Source organism: Doryrhamphus excisus, linkage group LG1, assembly GCF_037039965.1.
Source record: "Doryrhamphus excisus strain RoL-2023G ecotype Guam linkage group LG1, RoL_Dexc_Guam_v1.1, whole genome shotgun sequence".
Taxonomy (NCBI): Eukaryota; Metazoa; Chordata; class Actinopteri; order Syngnathiformes; family Syngnathidae; genus Doryrhamphus; species Doryrhamphus excisus.
The window spans coordinates 23,161,001-23,177,509 of NC_136357.1; the positions used below are offsets into that span (position 1 = coordinate 23,161,001).

General features: G+C 42.4%; 1 protein-coding gene across 4 annotated transcripts in view; it reads left to right on the plus strand.

The window, feature by feature from the left end:
• LOC131131913 (roundabout homolog 2-like) overlaps nucleotides 1-16,509 on the plus strand; it is an 87,743-nt gene that overhangs the window by 54,197 nt on the left and 17,037 nt on the right. For all 4 annotated transcript variants that reach the window (XM_058076947.2, XM_058076948.2, XM_078792208.1 and 1 more), the window contains 9 exons: nucleotides 638-774; nucleotides 3,090-3,214; nucleotides 5,462-5,633; nucleotides 8,048-8,253; nucleotides 11,329-11,410; nucleotides 11,481-11,646; nucleotides 11,972-12,138; nucleotides 12,209-12,330; nucleotides 13,478-13,709. In XM_058076947.2, the coding sequence (XP_057932930.2) occupies nucleotides 638-774; nucleotides 3,090-3,214; nucleotides 5,462-5,633; nucleotides 8,048-8,253; nucleotides 11,329-11,410; nucleotides 11,481-11,646; nucleotides 11,972-12,138; nucleotides 12,209-12,330; nucleotides 13,478-13,709 (1,409 nt within the window). The remainder of the gene's footprint in view (nucleotides 1-637; nucleotides 775-3,089; nucleotides 3,215-5,461; nucleotides 5,634-8,047; nucleotides 8,254-11,328; nucleotides 11,411-11,480; nucleotides 11,647-11,971; nucleotides 12,139-12,208; nucleotides 12,331-13,477; nucleotides 13,710-16,509) is intronic.

A 16,509-nucleotide genomic window follows, 5' to 3' on the forward strand; every position in this document is an offset into this window, starting at 1 on the left:
TGATTGCGGAAAATTATAACACACCCATAAATGTACTGGAAGCAGGGTAAGTTTTACAAAAGTCAAAGAAAACGTTCAAGGGAGTTTGAGTTGAAATGACACTAGGACACAAAGACATGAGCAAGGGACCGTTTCATGAGTTTGGGGGGGTTGGGGACCCCCAAAATGGGGAATATATTGTAGAATGAATCCTACTGTGAACTCCAATGGCGCTTAAGAATAAGAAGAAGTGAACTTGACCTGATGGTTGTGTAAGAGTGATTGACACTATATGTTTTTCAGTGTAAATTGTGTCCATACTCCTGCCAAGAAGCTCCGCTTCCGGGCAAGGAAGGATGTCCAAATAAGGAGAAAGTCGTTATTGTTTAGAACCCTTTAGCAGTCAGTTTTTAAAAATTCCTTGGGTCAAAAAGAACTTCTGGCAAAAACGTTTTTGAGTGTCAGCCCACTGTCATCCTGTAAACAGACTTTGTTGTTGGCTCGGATTCGACCTCCAAAGATGGAATGTTGGGAGAAGCCCGTTAGTACCGAAGAGTAACGTTGAAAAAAAGCCAGACACTCTGCTTTGTGAAAGCCGGATCTTTGATTTCATTTGAATTCTCAAGTGCTGATGCTTGACAGTGTCACCTCTCGCCAGATATGACATCCGATATGAAAAAGAGGATTTCTTGCTGAGGATAAAGAAAGCAGCCGTCAGCGATCAGGGGACCTTCACCTGTCTGGCAGAGAACCGCATGGGCAAGGTGGAGGCGTCGGCCTACCTGACTATCAGAGGTGGGTAGCTGCTTGTGGTCGCACTCTCGACGATGCTCATAACCCATTCCATATTTGATTGTGTCTCCCAAGTCACAGAACAATCAGCCCTTTATTGCACGTTTTACCAGAGTTATTGCTCCCCTGCTGAAAGGCCGGTCCGACCTCCGGTTTTCTTCTCATATAAGAGAAGCGTGCACTTGATTGCTTTAGATCTCCAGCCGGGCTGTGAATATGAACAATTTAACTAGCTTCAAGTCAACTGTTACAAACTCACCTCAGGGGGGCTGAACCTCTTCATCAAGCCCACTCACTCCACATTTGTCTCCAATTATTAGCCAATCTCCGTCATGACCTGAATTCCTCACCTTGACCTTCATCGTTATCTTAGGTATTTCATTAGAAATGCAATAATCAGGATAATTAATCAATCGATGATTAATCTATATCACTTATTAATAATGAATTAATACTAAAGCTGCAACAACTGATGGTTAATCCCTTATCCAATTAATCGACAATGATAATGGTATTCGATTTATCGTTTTTGGTTTTCAAAATGTAAACCTGAAATAATATTACAACTTTATGCTAAAATTGTTTCTTGTTCAAACACAAATTTTCTCTCTGATCTTGGAAAATGTCTGCTGTTTTTTCACATAGAATTTTTCCTCATAATTATGACCTTATTACTATAATATTTTGACTTTATTCTCATCACGTTTTGTTGCCATTTGCCAAAAATTGCAACTTTTCTTTGTTTATTTTTCACAACATTATGATTCCACAAAAAATATATGCTGTTATTTGCTGTTCTATATTCCTTAATATTTGGACTTTATTCTAGTAGAATAAATAAATAAATAAATAAATAAATAAATAAATAAATAAATAAATAGATAGATAGATAGATAGATAGATAGATAGATAGATAGATAGATAGATAGATAGATAGATAGATAGATAGATAGATAGATAGATAGATAGATAGATAGATAGATAGATAGATAGATAGATAGATAGATAGATAGATAGATAGATAGATAGATAGATAGATAGATAGATAGATAGATAGATAGATAGATAGATAGATAGATAGATAGATAGATAGATAGATACAAAACAACTAGACTGTTGTTTTTTCCATTTTTGCTAATGTTGTTTGAGTTTTTGTAGTTCTCTTGTTAAATGACTTTTTTAGAGTGTGCCAGAAAAGGCGCCCGGGCTGCCCTTTGACACTCCTTGTCTCAGGTCTTACCAATTCCTCCATTAATGGAAACCAACCTTTGATTAATCGGCTAAGAAAACAAGCCATCCCTACATTTGATGAAGATGCAACATTCTGCATAACAATTACGGACATGCCATTCCTTTTCCGTTTCCACATTGCATTAGAATCTTTGTGAATGTGACTAATGATTATTCCCTTAGTCGATTAATCTAAAGCTTGTTGTTTCGATTAACCGAGTAATCATTAGGCTCTAATTAGGCACCTAATATGAACCAAGTACAAACAGAAAATATTTATACCAAAATAGTTGTAGATTAATTGGATAACTGATTAATCATCGATCAATTCCTGCAGCTCTGTGATGTACTGTGTGGAAAATAACACCCTTGAGAGTCCCGGTACCTCCATAGGGACAAGCTGGTGAATATACGGGATCAGATGTATTTTTGCCATTGGTTGTTGCCCTTCTTCTTCATCCGTCTACCTAATGGAACCAAGCAACCTGCTGTGGTGAACGAGAGCCTTGCTTCCTACAAACTCCACGGATGGGAAGCCAACATCATCTCATTCATTTCTGATTTTCATTATTTTGCTTTCTTTCCCTTCTGTTCTACTCCTCTGCTTTCGTTGTCTGTGTTGTGTTGTGTTGTGACACCCACACCATTGTTGTGTCACCAGCTCGCCCAGTCGGTAAGTATGAGCTGATCCCATTGTGCATGGTCTTTGTTTTGTTTTGTTCCGAATCACACATTGAGCACTACTTCTGTGAGAATCCACTAACACGTTCATCAAATTGCTATTTTACGGCAACGACTGCATTTGTACTCTCAATCGCTGGCTTCCACTGACAGACCGTGGTGTCACTTTAGTGGAGATCCTGTCCTGTCTTCCAGTTTTAGGACTAAGACTAGTGAGGCACCCTGGCACTCCTATAGTCTAGTAGATAGCTATGCTAGCTCCGTACGTGTGATAGCAAGTATTGTCGTCTAGTAGAATGGCTGCTGTGAAAAACACAACAACTGCATGACAAGCTAGAAAGTCTTGATGCCTCCAAGTAACTTACTCTTATAAAATGTGATTGATGTGTACTTCAACAAATATACAGAGGCGCCGCAGTTTGTGGTGCGACCACGTGACCAGATTGTGGCTCAAGGACGAACTGCGACCTTCCCCTGCGAGACCAGAGGCAAACCTCAGCCGACTGTTTTCTGGCAGCGGGATGGCAGCCAGGTGAGACTTTGGCAGCGTACTCGCCAAGATGTCTAATTGCAACACCTTGTGCTTTTGTTCTGAAGGATCTATCAATGCCAGTGCTAATAAAAATGCCATTTGAGACCCACTGTGATAGAAGAAGGCCAGCATGTGTCGGGCCTGCCTCTTGTTGAGCAGAGATGTCTCGAGATCTCACAAGATTAAAACGGGAAAAGGTGTCTCACGATAATAAATAAAGGAGTTAATCACACTAGACGTGAAAATAACTCCACATGTTGCAAAGTGCCTGCCTGTTTTCCTCGTTGCACGCCCCCAAACAGGCGGGAAGAGGGCTTCATAGGCAAACAGCGTCCCATAAAGGCATCCTTTTATTCAAACAGTGGCTTTGTGTCTGTGGGTGGAGACGGGGCCGCTAGCATACACACAGCGCAGCAAGGGAGCCTACTGAGGAGCAATGCTAGCTAAATGCTAGCTAGTAATGCTAGCTGCTAGAAATTAGGGAGGGAAAAAAGTGAATGTTTGATTTCAAGGAACGCTTGATTTTCTCACCCACACACGGTACGGGTAATTATAGCCTTTTTTTGTTGTTTTAATTAAACTTGTTAACTCTCATTACCTCGAATCAAAAGGAAATTGTTGTTTTCATGAAAATATCTTAAAATTTGAGTTGAAAAATGTTTGTGATTTGGCTCGGCTCTTGCGACGAACGGGCGATGGCGGGTCCCACGGCCAAACCAGTTGAGAAGCCAAGATGCCCTGGATGACAAATAATGAATTGCCCACCAAGACAGACATCAATATTGCAGCAGGGTCCACAGTGGAGGGAAGGGAAGCCTAAGCCGATGAAAGCGGGGTGACATTGCGTGTGGTTTTTGTGGCCCACACAGATAATGAAGTGGTCATTTATCATCAGTCCACGCTGTTCTGACCAGCCGGCTCACATTAGAGTCATTAGAAGTCATGAAAGCAGGCTAATGTCCTTTCCTGCCAGCTTGTCTGCTTGGGGGGGGGCAGCATCACACAAAGCTGATGCCTCAACTCTTGGAACTGCAGCATAAACACTTCAGGTCGCTTTGGGTCTGCTAGAAGAGCCATGGAGCTGCTTTGCTGAATTGTAGGTCAATCGTTTCTGGAATTCAGTCAGTGTACCATCAGGTCGCCACGCTTTTCCTCATCACTTGTAAAAAAAAAAAAAAGAACAGTTATATTTCCTGTCAGCATATTTCATCAAACAATTTTGCCAAAATTGAAGCATTTTCAAGCATAATAATGGCTCAAGGAAGTAAATTACAAATATAAGGCCTTCCAAGACATCCTGATGACATGTAGTATTCCACACTGGTCACTAGGGGTCAGTAATGTTACACTGATAAGACACGAGCCACCACAGGTAGCATTTAACACAACAAGAAGTATGGAACTCTCCCAATGCAAGCATGTCTGAGGCAACAAAAGGGGTTTCCAAAATGCAACCTGGGGGCCACCGCTGCTGTTCTTTTTTTTTTAATTGGCCATATGATTTAACAAGAACATAAAAAAACTAGAAAAACTGTAAATATCAACAGTAATAGAGTCAGAAAAAGTCAAAAAATAAGAGCGAAAAATTGTAATTTATTAGTCATCATATGAGGAAAAATAATGTCATTTTAGTAACATGGACTTGAAATATTCAAAAAATATCTATTTTTTTTTAAACATTGAGAAACAAAACACATTAATGGGGACGAAGTTAGAATGTTCCAAGAATAAAGTCAAAATGTTATGGAAATAAAGTCATAATTACGGGGGGAAAATTATTTTTAAAAGTTATTTAAAAATTGAAAAAAATACTTGAAATTTACGAGAATAAACTTGTAATATTTATTCAGTCATTCATTTTCTACGGCTTATCCTCACGAGGATCAGATCCTTCCAGAGGTTGAAAGATACTTAATTTATCCTTTGTGATGGTCAGCATCTTTCAGCACCCCGGACCAGGACCAGGAACAGGACCAGGACTTGTGTTGTCTTTCATTTCACTTTTACTTTCACTTTTACCAGACAAGTCTGTCTGGCTGCACTGGGAGACATGATGGAGAAGAAACTTAAAACAACAAAGTTACTTCCCAAAAAGAAATGTTGTCCTTTCCCTTTGTTTTGTTCACTGCAAATCATTCATGGCGCAGCAAAAACTGGTGAAAACCATCTGTGTTCATTTCTGCAGAGGGAAGTGTGAACCTATACCAGTAGTTTGACTTTGTACCCCCCCTTGTACGGCCCCTGCAGGACCTGCTCTTCCCCAGTCAGCCAACGCTGGGCGACAGTCGTGTGTCCGTGTCCGTGAATGGAGAGCTGACCATCTCATCAGTGCAGCGCTCGGACGCAGGCTACTATATCTGCCAGGCCCTCACCGTCGCAGGCAGCATCATGGCCAAAGCCCAGCTGGAGGTGGCAGACGGTAAGCAAAGAGGCAAAAGCATGCAAACACACACACACACACCTCATCCAACACACAAAAGACAATCCACCCAGTTTTTATTGCCTCCAACTCCTAAGTTGACTCTTCTCATTGTTTTGGCCGTTGGAATGAGTCTACAAACCTACAAAGGCGCCACCCCACTCATGTTTCTCGCCAGCAGTTCCAACATTGTTGGCTCCGTCTTACGTATGCAAGCCCCTCGCCACCGACGAAAGACAATTCATATGAAAACACCAAGCCAAGTCATAATTACGCCGTAAAAAGTGGAAATTATCTGATAAAAAGTCTGAATTATGAGACAAAAAGTCAAAATTAGACTTTAAAAAGTCAAATTATGAGACAAAAAGTCATGATGACAAATACCAAAAATCCCCCAAAATACCAAAATCCCAGGAAGGTTCCCGTGTGACCAAAGCAATGGGTGATGATGAAAGGTGATGAAAGTCTCCCAGCGTTTGGATGAGATGATGAGACGAGGTCTCCATGTGGTAAAAGGCAGGCAGGCAAGCAGACAGGAAGGCAAGCAGCAATCATGATTATTTTTACAAGCCTCTCACCATTATGAATGTAAGTGGCCTGAAAACACATCAAATAAAATCAGCCTCTCCTTGATGGAGGACACAAAGCTGTAAGTGATGAGCCGCTTCATGCTACAGCGTTGATGTCCTGCTTCCCATTGGTCTGTTGGTGTGCACGCGGAGAGGGGGGAGTCATTGGCTCCACACAAACCCAGCATTGGAGCCTTGTCCCATGGAATGTTGGGAAAATGTGCTCAGTCTGAAGAAATCCCATAGAAGCGTTCCGCTTCTGTCAGAGTGTAAATAAGTATTGATGGGAATTCCTATGTTGGCATTGGCATTAGCATTGGCAGTGGCATTCTTTGTGTTCCCCCTCGGGGTGTCACCAGATACAAGATATTGGGTCTACTTAAGAACCGTACAATCATTTCTGCAGTTACATCCTGTGTGTATGCTAGCGGCCCCGGCTGTGATTCATGAATTCATTACCGTTTATCATCCCAGGCCTTGTCACATTCCCATCTTTTGAGATCTTGTGACACCCCACCCCCCCATCTACCCTTAAATGTTGAGTTTAAAGCTTCCTCTGTAGAGCAAAATAATCTGGGTGGACGCGGTCCCGCTACCAGAGGGCGTGTTCCTCATGATTTTGGGGTCACTAGTTTGTAACAGTAATGTTACACTGACAAGACACTAGCCACCACAGGAAGTACTTAACACAAGAGGAAGTAGGGAACTCTCCCGATGCAATGCATGTCTGAAGCAACAACAGGGGTGTCCAAAATGCGGCCTTGGGGCCACTGATGCTGTTCTTTTAATTGGCTGTATGATTTAACAAGAACATTAAAAAAAAACTGTAGAAAAACTGTAAGAATCAACAGTAATAGTCAGAAAAAGTCTAAAAATAAGAGAGAAAATATTTTATTTATTAGCCATCATATGAGGAAAAATAATGTCATTTTAGTGACATAGAGTTGAAATATTCAAAGAAAAAATATATTTTTTAAACGTTGAGAAACAAAAGAAAATACATGATATTACGTTATATACATTATAATAATATACATTATTAGAGCAAAAGAATCTGGGTGGACATGGCCCCGCTAACAGGGGGCGTGTTCCTCGTGAGTTTGGACTCGATCTTCCTGCTGCTCTCCATTTTGCTATTTTGCCATTCTAACATTTTTTTAAAAGGCAAAGGAAACCTGTTGTCAACACTTGTGACAGACCTGATAACAGTTGAGCGCTACAGTGAGAAAATTGGAAGCGGGGGGGGGGGGGGGGGGGGTTACAAGAACTGGCGAGATCCAACACTCCAGAAATTACCGTTGCAGAGCGTAGCTGTTTTCTGGATGATATAACGTACTTTAAAAAGCTTTTAAGGAGATGTAGCGTTGTCCTCCCTGGCATGCTAATTTAGAGTTTAATTTGGTGCGGTGGAAGGGAGGAAACATGGCGGTTGGGGGCTGGGGGAGGCAGAGTAAGAAACAAGACAACAGTCCTTGAAAGGCGCTATGAAGAAGGTACGGTAATTAGCACCACGGGTTAAGCTTCATTAATCCTCACCTAGTAATTAAAAGGCAAAGGTGTGATGCAGTGCCACGAGCAGGCTGCTTTTACTCTGGAAAAGCCTCAAAAGAGTCACTTCCTCTCACAACACATCCATCAGATTGAGCCTGAACATATTGGAACTGCAATTACTGCAATCACTAATTACCACCTTCTGATAAGGTCACCTTTTTTCTCACAAGTAAAGCAACCTTTTAGCAGAGGAAGACTTGCTAGTGAGAATCCCAGACTGTGACATGACAATTACGGCCCCACAACGGCTAAAAATAACAACAATACCACCTGGTCCTCCGTGGTTATCCTCAGCACTGAAGGACCGCCCACCGCCAATCATCCGCCAGGGCCCCTACAACCAAACGCAGGCTTTGGGAGGCGTGACGGTGCTCGGGTGTCAGGCTTCTGGGGAACCACAGCCCACCATGACCTGGAGAAAGAACGGGCTCAGTCTGCTTGGAAAAGACCCCCGCTTTTCCCTGCTGGAGCACGGCAGCCTTCAGATCCAAAGTGCCAAGGTGAGTCCACTGTCGCTTTTATTCCTGGGGGGTCCCAGCTGCAGACCGGGGACACATCGAGAACAAGTTGTCATTTACAGGAATAACATTGATAAACTACGAGGGAAAATAAGATTGTAGAATAAATATTAAAGAATAAAGGAGGTTTTAAGCTGTTATATGATGAGAAACAAAAGAACGATTAATGGTGCCATTGATGAGGTTGACAACAAGTTAACAAGAATAAAGTCAAAATATGATGGGGATAACCTCATAATTACAGGAAGAAAAATTACAAGAAGAAAGTTGCAATGGTTGGATAATTAAAAAAAAACAAGCAGCAGAAAAGTAAAATAATATAAAACATAAAGTGAAAATATTAAGAGAAAGAAGTCATAATTGTAATTTTATGAGAATAATGTAATATTGGGGGAAAATTTTACCTACAGAGACTTGAAATGTTAAAGAAAAACATTTTTTTAAGTCATAATATTATAAGAAACAGGGAGAAGAAAATATATCATGCTGAAAATTAGGTGGGGAGAAGTTATAATAAAATGGGAATAAAGTTGGCATATTACAAGAAGAAAGTTGGAATATTAAAAGAAAAACAGCAGAAAAAGAAAAGCATGTTACCAGAAGAATTGCTACTCTCTGAATATTAGGACAGTCAGATGATGCTTATTTTTAACAACATATTCTCACTGCTGAACAATCACTGCTGTAGACCCCCACCCCCCACCCCCCAAAAGTCCCCCCGCTTGTTGTTCACTTGCTAATGCAAACGTTTGCTTGGCTGGTTAGGCTAACAAATACAGAAAGGTGCAACAAGGACTTCATTAAAGGCATAGCTGATGTTCATCGGTTGGTGCGCACTGATCCATACGTGTGTTCTTAAGAAAGGATGGTCAAACACGACTCAGCGCATGTCGTCCAATGGATGCAGGCGGTGTTCCATCCGTCTGATCACATGATTCAACTATATTTTCTATTTTCTTTGTAAAATGTGGCATGTTTTGTTAATATTTGAGGTTTTGTTCAATAACATGCAAAGAATGGAAAGGAACTCTGACATCCGGACGTAAATGGAAGGGATAAGTGGAGGCAGGTTGCTTTAAAAGATGAATGGTGCCTATTGATTTTTCTACGTGATTTTGGCCCAAATGTCGCTTGCCAGAGTCGGACTGAAGGACTTGAGGACAGGACCGTGGAAAACGTTCCAATATAATTGAGGAACTTGGAGATGGCGTCCTGTCTGGGTGTCAGAGTGTCCCCCACCTCCACTCTCTCTTGAGGGAGCCCAAATGCCGATACGAGCAAGACCATCATATCACCGCTTCGCTATTTCCCGTGTCAGCACTCCTGATGATAATGTTGATGGTTCTGGGAATGGAGGACGACTATTATCGGAGGAAATCAATTAAGGAAATTAATGTCAGCTTTTACTGGGCTCTTCTTTTTTTCTTTTTTTTACTGAGCGGCTTTAAGGTTTCTCTCATCCACTCTGGAGCTTGTCTCCAGCCAAATGCAGGCCAGTGAAGGTTAATGCATTTTTACTGTACTACGAGCTGCAAACCTCCTTCAAAAGCCCAGACTGACGCAAGAGCTTGTAGAAAGCTCCTGGGATCAGAGTTGCAAAGACTCCCTCTCACACCGCGGCAACACAACACGACCTGTCGGAAAGTTTGTGCTGCTTGGCTGTCTGAATGGGCGGAGAACACGGAGACGTGCTCACTGCGGTGCAGCAAATGTTTGAAATTGTTACCTCTGCCAAGGAGCCCGTGATGAGGGTGTCTGCATGGATGCAGCTTCCTGTTGACATCTTTTGTCATCATTGTAAAGATATATAAAGAGGTAAAAAGAGACAGCTCATTGAAGGGTCCTTCAACAACTGTGCTGAAATATGTTCTATATTGTTTGGAATGATTTTCTACATTGTTTGTTTTGCTGAAAGTGAATGGGTAATTGGCGGGAAATGATATTTGTAGTTCTCTGGTAGTTATGTAGTTCTCGTAGCTCAGCCTCAGATGGGATGTCATCAGGGTAATACCCTTCAGATGACGCAGAGAAAACAGGTCGATCAGCCAATTTGAAAATACTGATACTGATACCGACTGTGTGACAGTATTTGGTAGTGGTAATGGTTTTATTTCATTAGAACATGCATCAGATTACAATTGAGTGCATCCCATAATCAGTTCACAGTTCCACATGTCCAAAAGGAGTAGGAAGAAGCAAAGCTTATTAAATCCTACCCCTCCATATGGTACTTATACAATCAGTAACTGTTACATTTGTTCACTTCCTGCTTTCCATAATACAGTTTTTTATAAGTTTTTTTTTTTGTTTTTTTTTTTAATAATGCACATCGTACCGAAGTAGGAGGTGATATGACGATACAATGACATAATGGGTACCATAGTAAGTGTCAATATAGTGATATATATAGCACATCATGACTGGTTCAAGACTCTTCATCCTTGTATTTAGCAAACATCAACTGCTTGTATTGTTTCTTGAATTGGCTCATCGTTGTGCATTGTTTGATTTCCTTACTCAATCCATTCCATAGTTTGATTCCACATACTGAAATGCTATGGCTTTTTAACATAGTCCTAGCATAGAAGTATTTCAAATGTACTTCTTCCCTGAGATCATATTTCTCCTCTCTTGTAGAGAAGTATTGGATGACATTTTTAGCTACTTGGTTATTTTTAGCCTTATGAATTATTTTAGCTGTTTGAAGATGAACTATATCAGCAAGTTGAAGTATTTGTGCTTTTAGAAATAAGGAGTTAGTATGTTCTCTGTAGGCGGCATTATGAATTATCCTTACTGACCTTTTTTGCAGTACATTTAGCGAGTGAAGATTGCTTTTATAGTTATTACCGCATATCTCTACATAATAAGTAAGATATGGTAGAACCAGAGAGCAATAAATAGTGTGGAGTGATTATTTATAATATTTCTGTGATTAGGTCATCATTTGTACTCATGAACGGGAGTTACCATATGGTATGGTGCTGATCTTGTTTTGCAAATGTCAAATATGATGTTTTGATGAAATATGACAGTATTGTTCTTCCATTTCCCCAGCTGTCTGATTCTGGCTTGTACACGTGTGTGGCAACCAGCTCCAGTGGAGAAACGTCATGGAGCGCCTACTTGGATATCACAGGTATGCAAGAGTGTCAGCACGCCTTTCTTCTGCAGGGATTGCTTTGATCGTTTTGCATTTCTTTGGCCAGACTCCGGTGACCCAACGGACTTGGTGTCTAACAACCTGACAGCTCTACCAGGACCTCCCTCCAAGCCAGAGGTCACTGATGTCACCAAGAGCAGCATTTCGTTGTCATGGGAACCTGGGCCAGAGGCGGGCTCCCCGGTGTCCTCGTATGTCATTGAAGCCTTTGGGTATGTCTGTGTCCTATGGCCTTCGGCCATCTTTCGTGACCCCAAAACTTCCCTGCCAGTAGGCGAAAGGGGGTTGGGGGGAGGATGTGTCTTTACGTGCTGACCAAATAAATCCATCTGGATGACATGGTACAGTCTTGCTTAATCAAAAGTGACATTTGTTTCTGGTGTTTCATGATGATTATTTGGCAAGTACAGTACATTTCCTCCAGCGTTATGTCGCTTATCCTTGACTTGCGCCGCGCACCTTTCATGCATACTAAAACATGCATACTAAAGCAGCCATTCATCCCAGCTCATGCAAACCGTCTTGCTTTTCTTACAGTCAGTCAGTAAGCAACAGCTGGCAGACGGTCGCAGACCACGTCAAGACCGCCGAGTTCACCGTCAGTGACCTCCGACCCAACACTGTCTACCTGTTCATTATCAGGGCGGTCAATGTTCAAGGACTCGGAGACCCGAGCCCCATGTCGGAGCCGGTGCGGACCCAAGGTACCAGAACATGACTGTGGCTTCCTGGTGAAAGGCGTGACTCATTATGCATGCGCTCTGTGTCTTCTAGACATCAGTCCCACAGCGCAGGGAGTGGACCACCGTCACGTACAGAAGGAGCTTGGGGACGTGGTGGTCAGCATGCATAACCCCGTGGTCCTCAGTTCCACTTCAGTGCAGGTCACGTGGACTGTAAGTACTCATCTCTGGAGTTTATTGTTTATTGTAAGAGGTTGACAGAAGCTGAAGAAGACACATTGAACAGAACATGCTAGCATTGTATGATTATATCTCAGAATATATAATTTTTATGTAAACAAGGTGTGTATAGGCACGAAGCACAAGGACTTAATGTTGATGGACACAATGACACAATGTCAGTAGTTATTGGATGTGAATGGTCAAATGTAGAATGTTGAAATATTGCAGAAATGTCTTGTCTCTATTTACCGACTGAGGACTGAACCAGCAACCATGGGAATGGGAGACGACCACGCTACCACTTGAGCCAAGCCACCGTGCGCAGAAAAGGCATAATCTTACATGCAACGTGAAATGTAAAATGAAATCCCACCAACAGGGGGCAACATTTCTTATAGATAGGCTCCATGACATAAGGGTGGAGTAGTTAGCGGAAGTTGAAACATTGGAATACAAAAGAAATATATTGACTGATTACATGAGAATTGAACCAACAACCGTTGAGTTGGGAGACGACCACCACATCTACCACCTGAGCCCTGTCGTCCCTTGGAACGAGTGCAATGTTTCACAGAACAATCAGTTCAATTAACAGAAACTGTCAAAGGATTTTTCACCACTAAGGGGCACCATTTAGGAGTCCAATTGTTTGTACTCGTTTAAAAATGGCAGAATTAGAAATATTGGGAAGTAAAACATAATGTTGAATAAGTTGAATGATTTCAACGGGGTGTAGGATCCAACCATCAATCGGGATGGGAACGCTCCACCTCCAGAGTCTAAGTCTCACCCTGTTTGCCAGAGACCGCCGTACGTCACACCAGCTCCTCGGAGCATGTGCCCGAGTACAGTGTCCCTTGATGGACCACACCAGGTGGCTCCCCCCAGTCTACGCTGGTTCCCCTGATGATGTGGTAGCAGGAATGTCATGATAGTTAATTAGGACAAATCAACAGGTACACTTGGTCAAATCCTCATTTGTTCTAGTCCTTTGTCCCTCCAGGTGTTCGTAAACTCCACTTAAATCCGTCTTGAAAGGAGAAAATTAACGTTATCAGTTTGAAGAAAGGATATCACGTACGTCTAATAATTAGCCTACAGTACGTCATCTCCGTCTCCTATGCTTCTCTCCTCGCAGGTGGACAATCCATCGCGGTTTATTCAAGGCTACCGTGTCCTGTATCGGCAGACGTCAGGACTGCCCGCCCCAGGACCGTGGCAGATCCAGGACTTAAAAGTCTCCCTGCAGAGGGACATAACTCTTTTGGGACTGAAGAAAGGAATCGTCTACGAGATTAAAGTGCGGCCGTACTTTAATGAGTTCCAGGGTGCAGACAGTGAATCCATGACTGCACGCACTATGGAAGAAGGTAAGTCATCATCTTCCATCTCCTTCCAAGTGAAGATAGTCAGGGAGTCACAAGGTCTCGCCAGATTAAAACATGAAAAGATTTCCTGTTCAGAAATGGGTATTAGGCGTGGCGGGATGATAAATGAATTAATCACACAATACATGACAATTAAGGGAATAATGGCTGTATCAAAATGTGCATGCATGTCCACGCAGGCAGAAAGAAGGTTCACTCTGTGTACCTGTCTCTGTTGGGGTTTTTTTTGTGGGGGGGTGGGGAGTGGTTAAGAAAGTGGTAAAAGCTGTTGGTAAAAGCTCCTCTTCGTGTGATATAATGCAAACCATCACAGGTTGCTTCTTTTTGATTCAGTGTTGCCAAAAAGCCAAAGAAAAAGCAAAACACCTGCATCTGCAAACATCATCCTCTAGGCCAGGGGTGCTCACTAGGGGAGCTACTTTGGAAATGACCCAAAGATAGTCCCAAAGATCTATCCCCGACTGTAAATATAGAAAAGATATAGTTTTACAGGCTGCACGTCGGTCGGGTGGTTAGCACGCAGACCTCACAGCTAGGAGACCAGAGTTCAAGTCCACCCTCGGCCATCTCTGTGTGGAGTTTGCATGTTCTCCCCGTGCATGCGTGGGTTTTCTCCGGGTACTCCGGTTTCCTCCCACATTCCAAAAACAAGTTAATTGGCGACTCCAAATTGTCCATAGGTATGAATGTGAGTGTGAATGGTTGTTTGTCTATATGTGCCCTGTGATTGGCTGGTGACCAGTCCAGGGTGTACCCTGCCTCTGACCCCCCGCGACCCTCGTGAGGATAAGCGGTAGAAAATGAAAGAATGAATGAATATAGTTTTACTGTATGTATCAATACCAGTATTTATGTATGTTATATACCTATATCTATCTATCTATCTATCTATCTATCTATCTATCTATCTATCTATCTATCTATCTATCTATCTATCTATCTATCTATCTATCTATCTATCTATCTATCTATCTATCTATCTATCTATCTATCTATCTATCTATCTATCTATCTATCTATCTATCTATCTATCTATCTATCTATCTATCTATCTATCTATCTATCTATCTATCTCTCTATCTCTCTATCTCTCTATCTCTCTCTCTATCTCTCTATCTCTCTATCTCTCTCTCTATCTATCTATATATATATATATATATATATACGTATATATGACGGCTGCAAGTTACAAGTCGACATGAACCATCCCCAACATCAATAGAAATTTATTTGTTTTATGGTTTTCTCGCCAAGCTGTGAGCAAGTAGTAACAGGTACTTTTATGATAACACGTTATACTTTAGCTCATTTGAGGCATTAGCAGAACTTCCTTCCTAAAGAAAGTTCACTCTGTGCATTGCTTTTAGCACCTTGGCACGTTTGTTCCATAGAACAACGGCATGAACGCCATGTCTTTGTCCCAGTGGGTGGAGCTGGGGCCGGTACCATACACATAGAGTGCAGAAGAGTGTAAGGTAGCAGAAATGATATCAATAGATCTCAATATATTTTCATATACCGTCATTTTTCATTTTCATACTTTTCTTAGTAGTGTATCTAAGTAGTGTTACAATCTGGTCTCTCGCCACAGATAATGGCGGATGCAGCGCCATGTTCCCCGCATGTTAAGACAGGTCTCCCAGACAGCAAAGTGAGGAGTCTGTGACAAGCCAAACCTCAGTTGGTTGGCAGAGCTGGGGGTCTGGGAGGGTTAAGACCATACCCTTCGACATTGCTCAAATCTCTCGCTGCTCCTTTTTGGACCCCTGCTGCCATGTGTCCATCACAAACCAATAGCAGACCAACTTGACATGACCCCCGCATTTCACACACACACACACACACACACACTCGCAATGTTTTATTGGTTACACAATCCTGGCCCAAGGTCGCCTCACAGGCTCCATCCGCCTTTTAGCGATACCATGCTGCTCTTAATCAGCAGACAGCTTTATCCCAGGTTGTTAAGATTAATGACGACTTGATGCTGAAAAATGATAGCTGACAATCCTTAGGCAAGCGTCCAATCCTAACTTCCCCCATGCCCAAAGATCAGCATCCCCGATAAGTGAGCAAACTGCAAAGAGGCTATTAGGAGAAAAAGCCCTGGAAGGGCCGCTCAATAAACGTGGAATATCAGATTGTTTGGACAAAATATGATTTCCGGCGTCAGGAGTGTCATTAAAGTCTTGATGAAATAAAAAGCTTATTTTCTGTGCTGAAGCAGCTTGGCAGCCCCCACGCTGGTACCAAGGTGATTGTAACCTGGCCGGGTGCTGCATCAGCCCGAGTGGGTCTGATGCGGGTCTCACTGAGAGCGAGTCAAGATAAGGTCGTAATGTGGAAGAAATATCCAACTTGCAGCATTTATATTTCATGGCGACACATGAGGGGGGCAATCTGGGATTTTTGAACAAGCCAGTCTGCAAAAACGAGAAGAAGTCACCTCACTGGAGCCCAATTAAAATGGCCACACGGGATTACTGGAGGATTTTTCCAACTGAGGTAGCATTTTTACTGGATACGGTATTGGGGGACAGAAAAGAATGCCCATTAATCTGTAGCCAGAAACAGGCTGCACAGCAGAAATGTGAAGGAAAACACTTTTTATCCACCACAGGCAGATATTCCAAAGGGCAGCGCAATGGGAAAAGCATGCAGAGGGCCTCGTAGGGGTGACGTCTGTCACTATACGCCGCCATGGCTGCTCATGCCATGCTGTGCTGGAGTCCAGCTATCAATTCAAAGATGTGGCACCCCCAACGAGAACGTATCGCTGCTG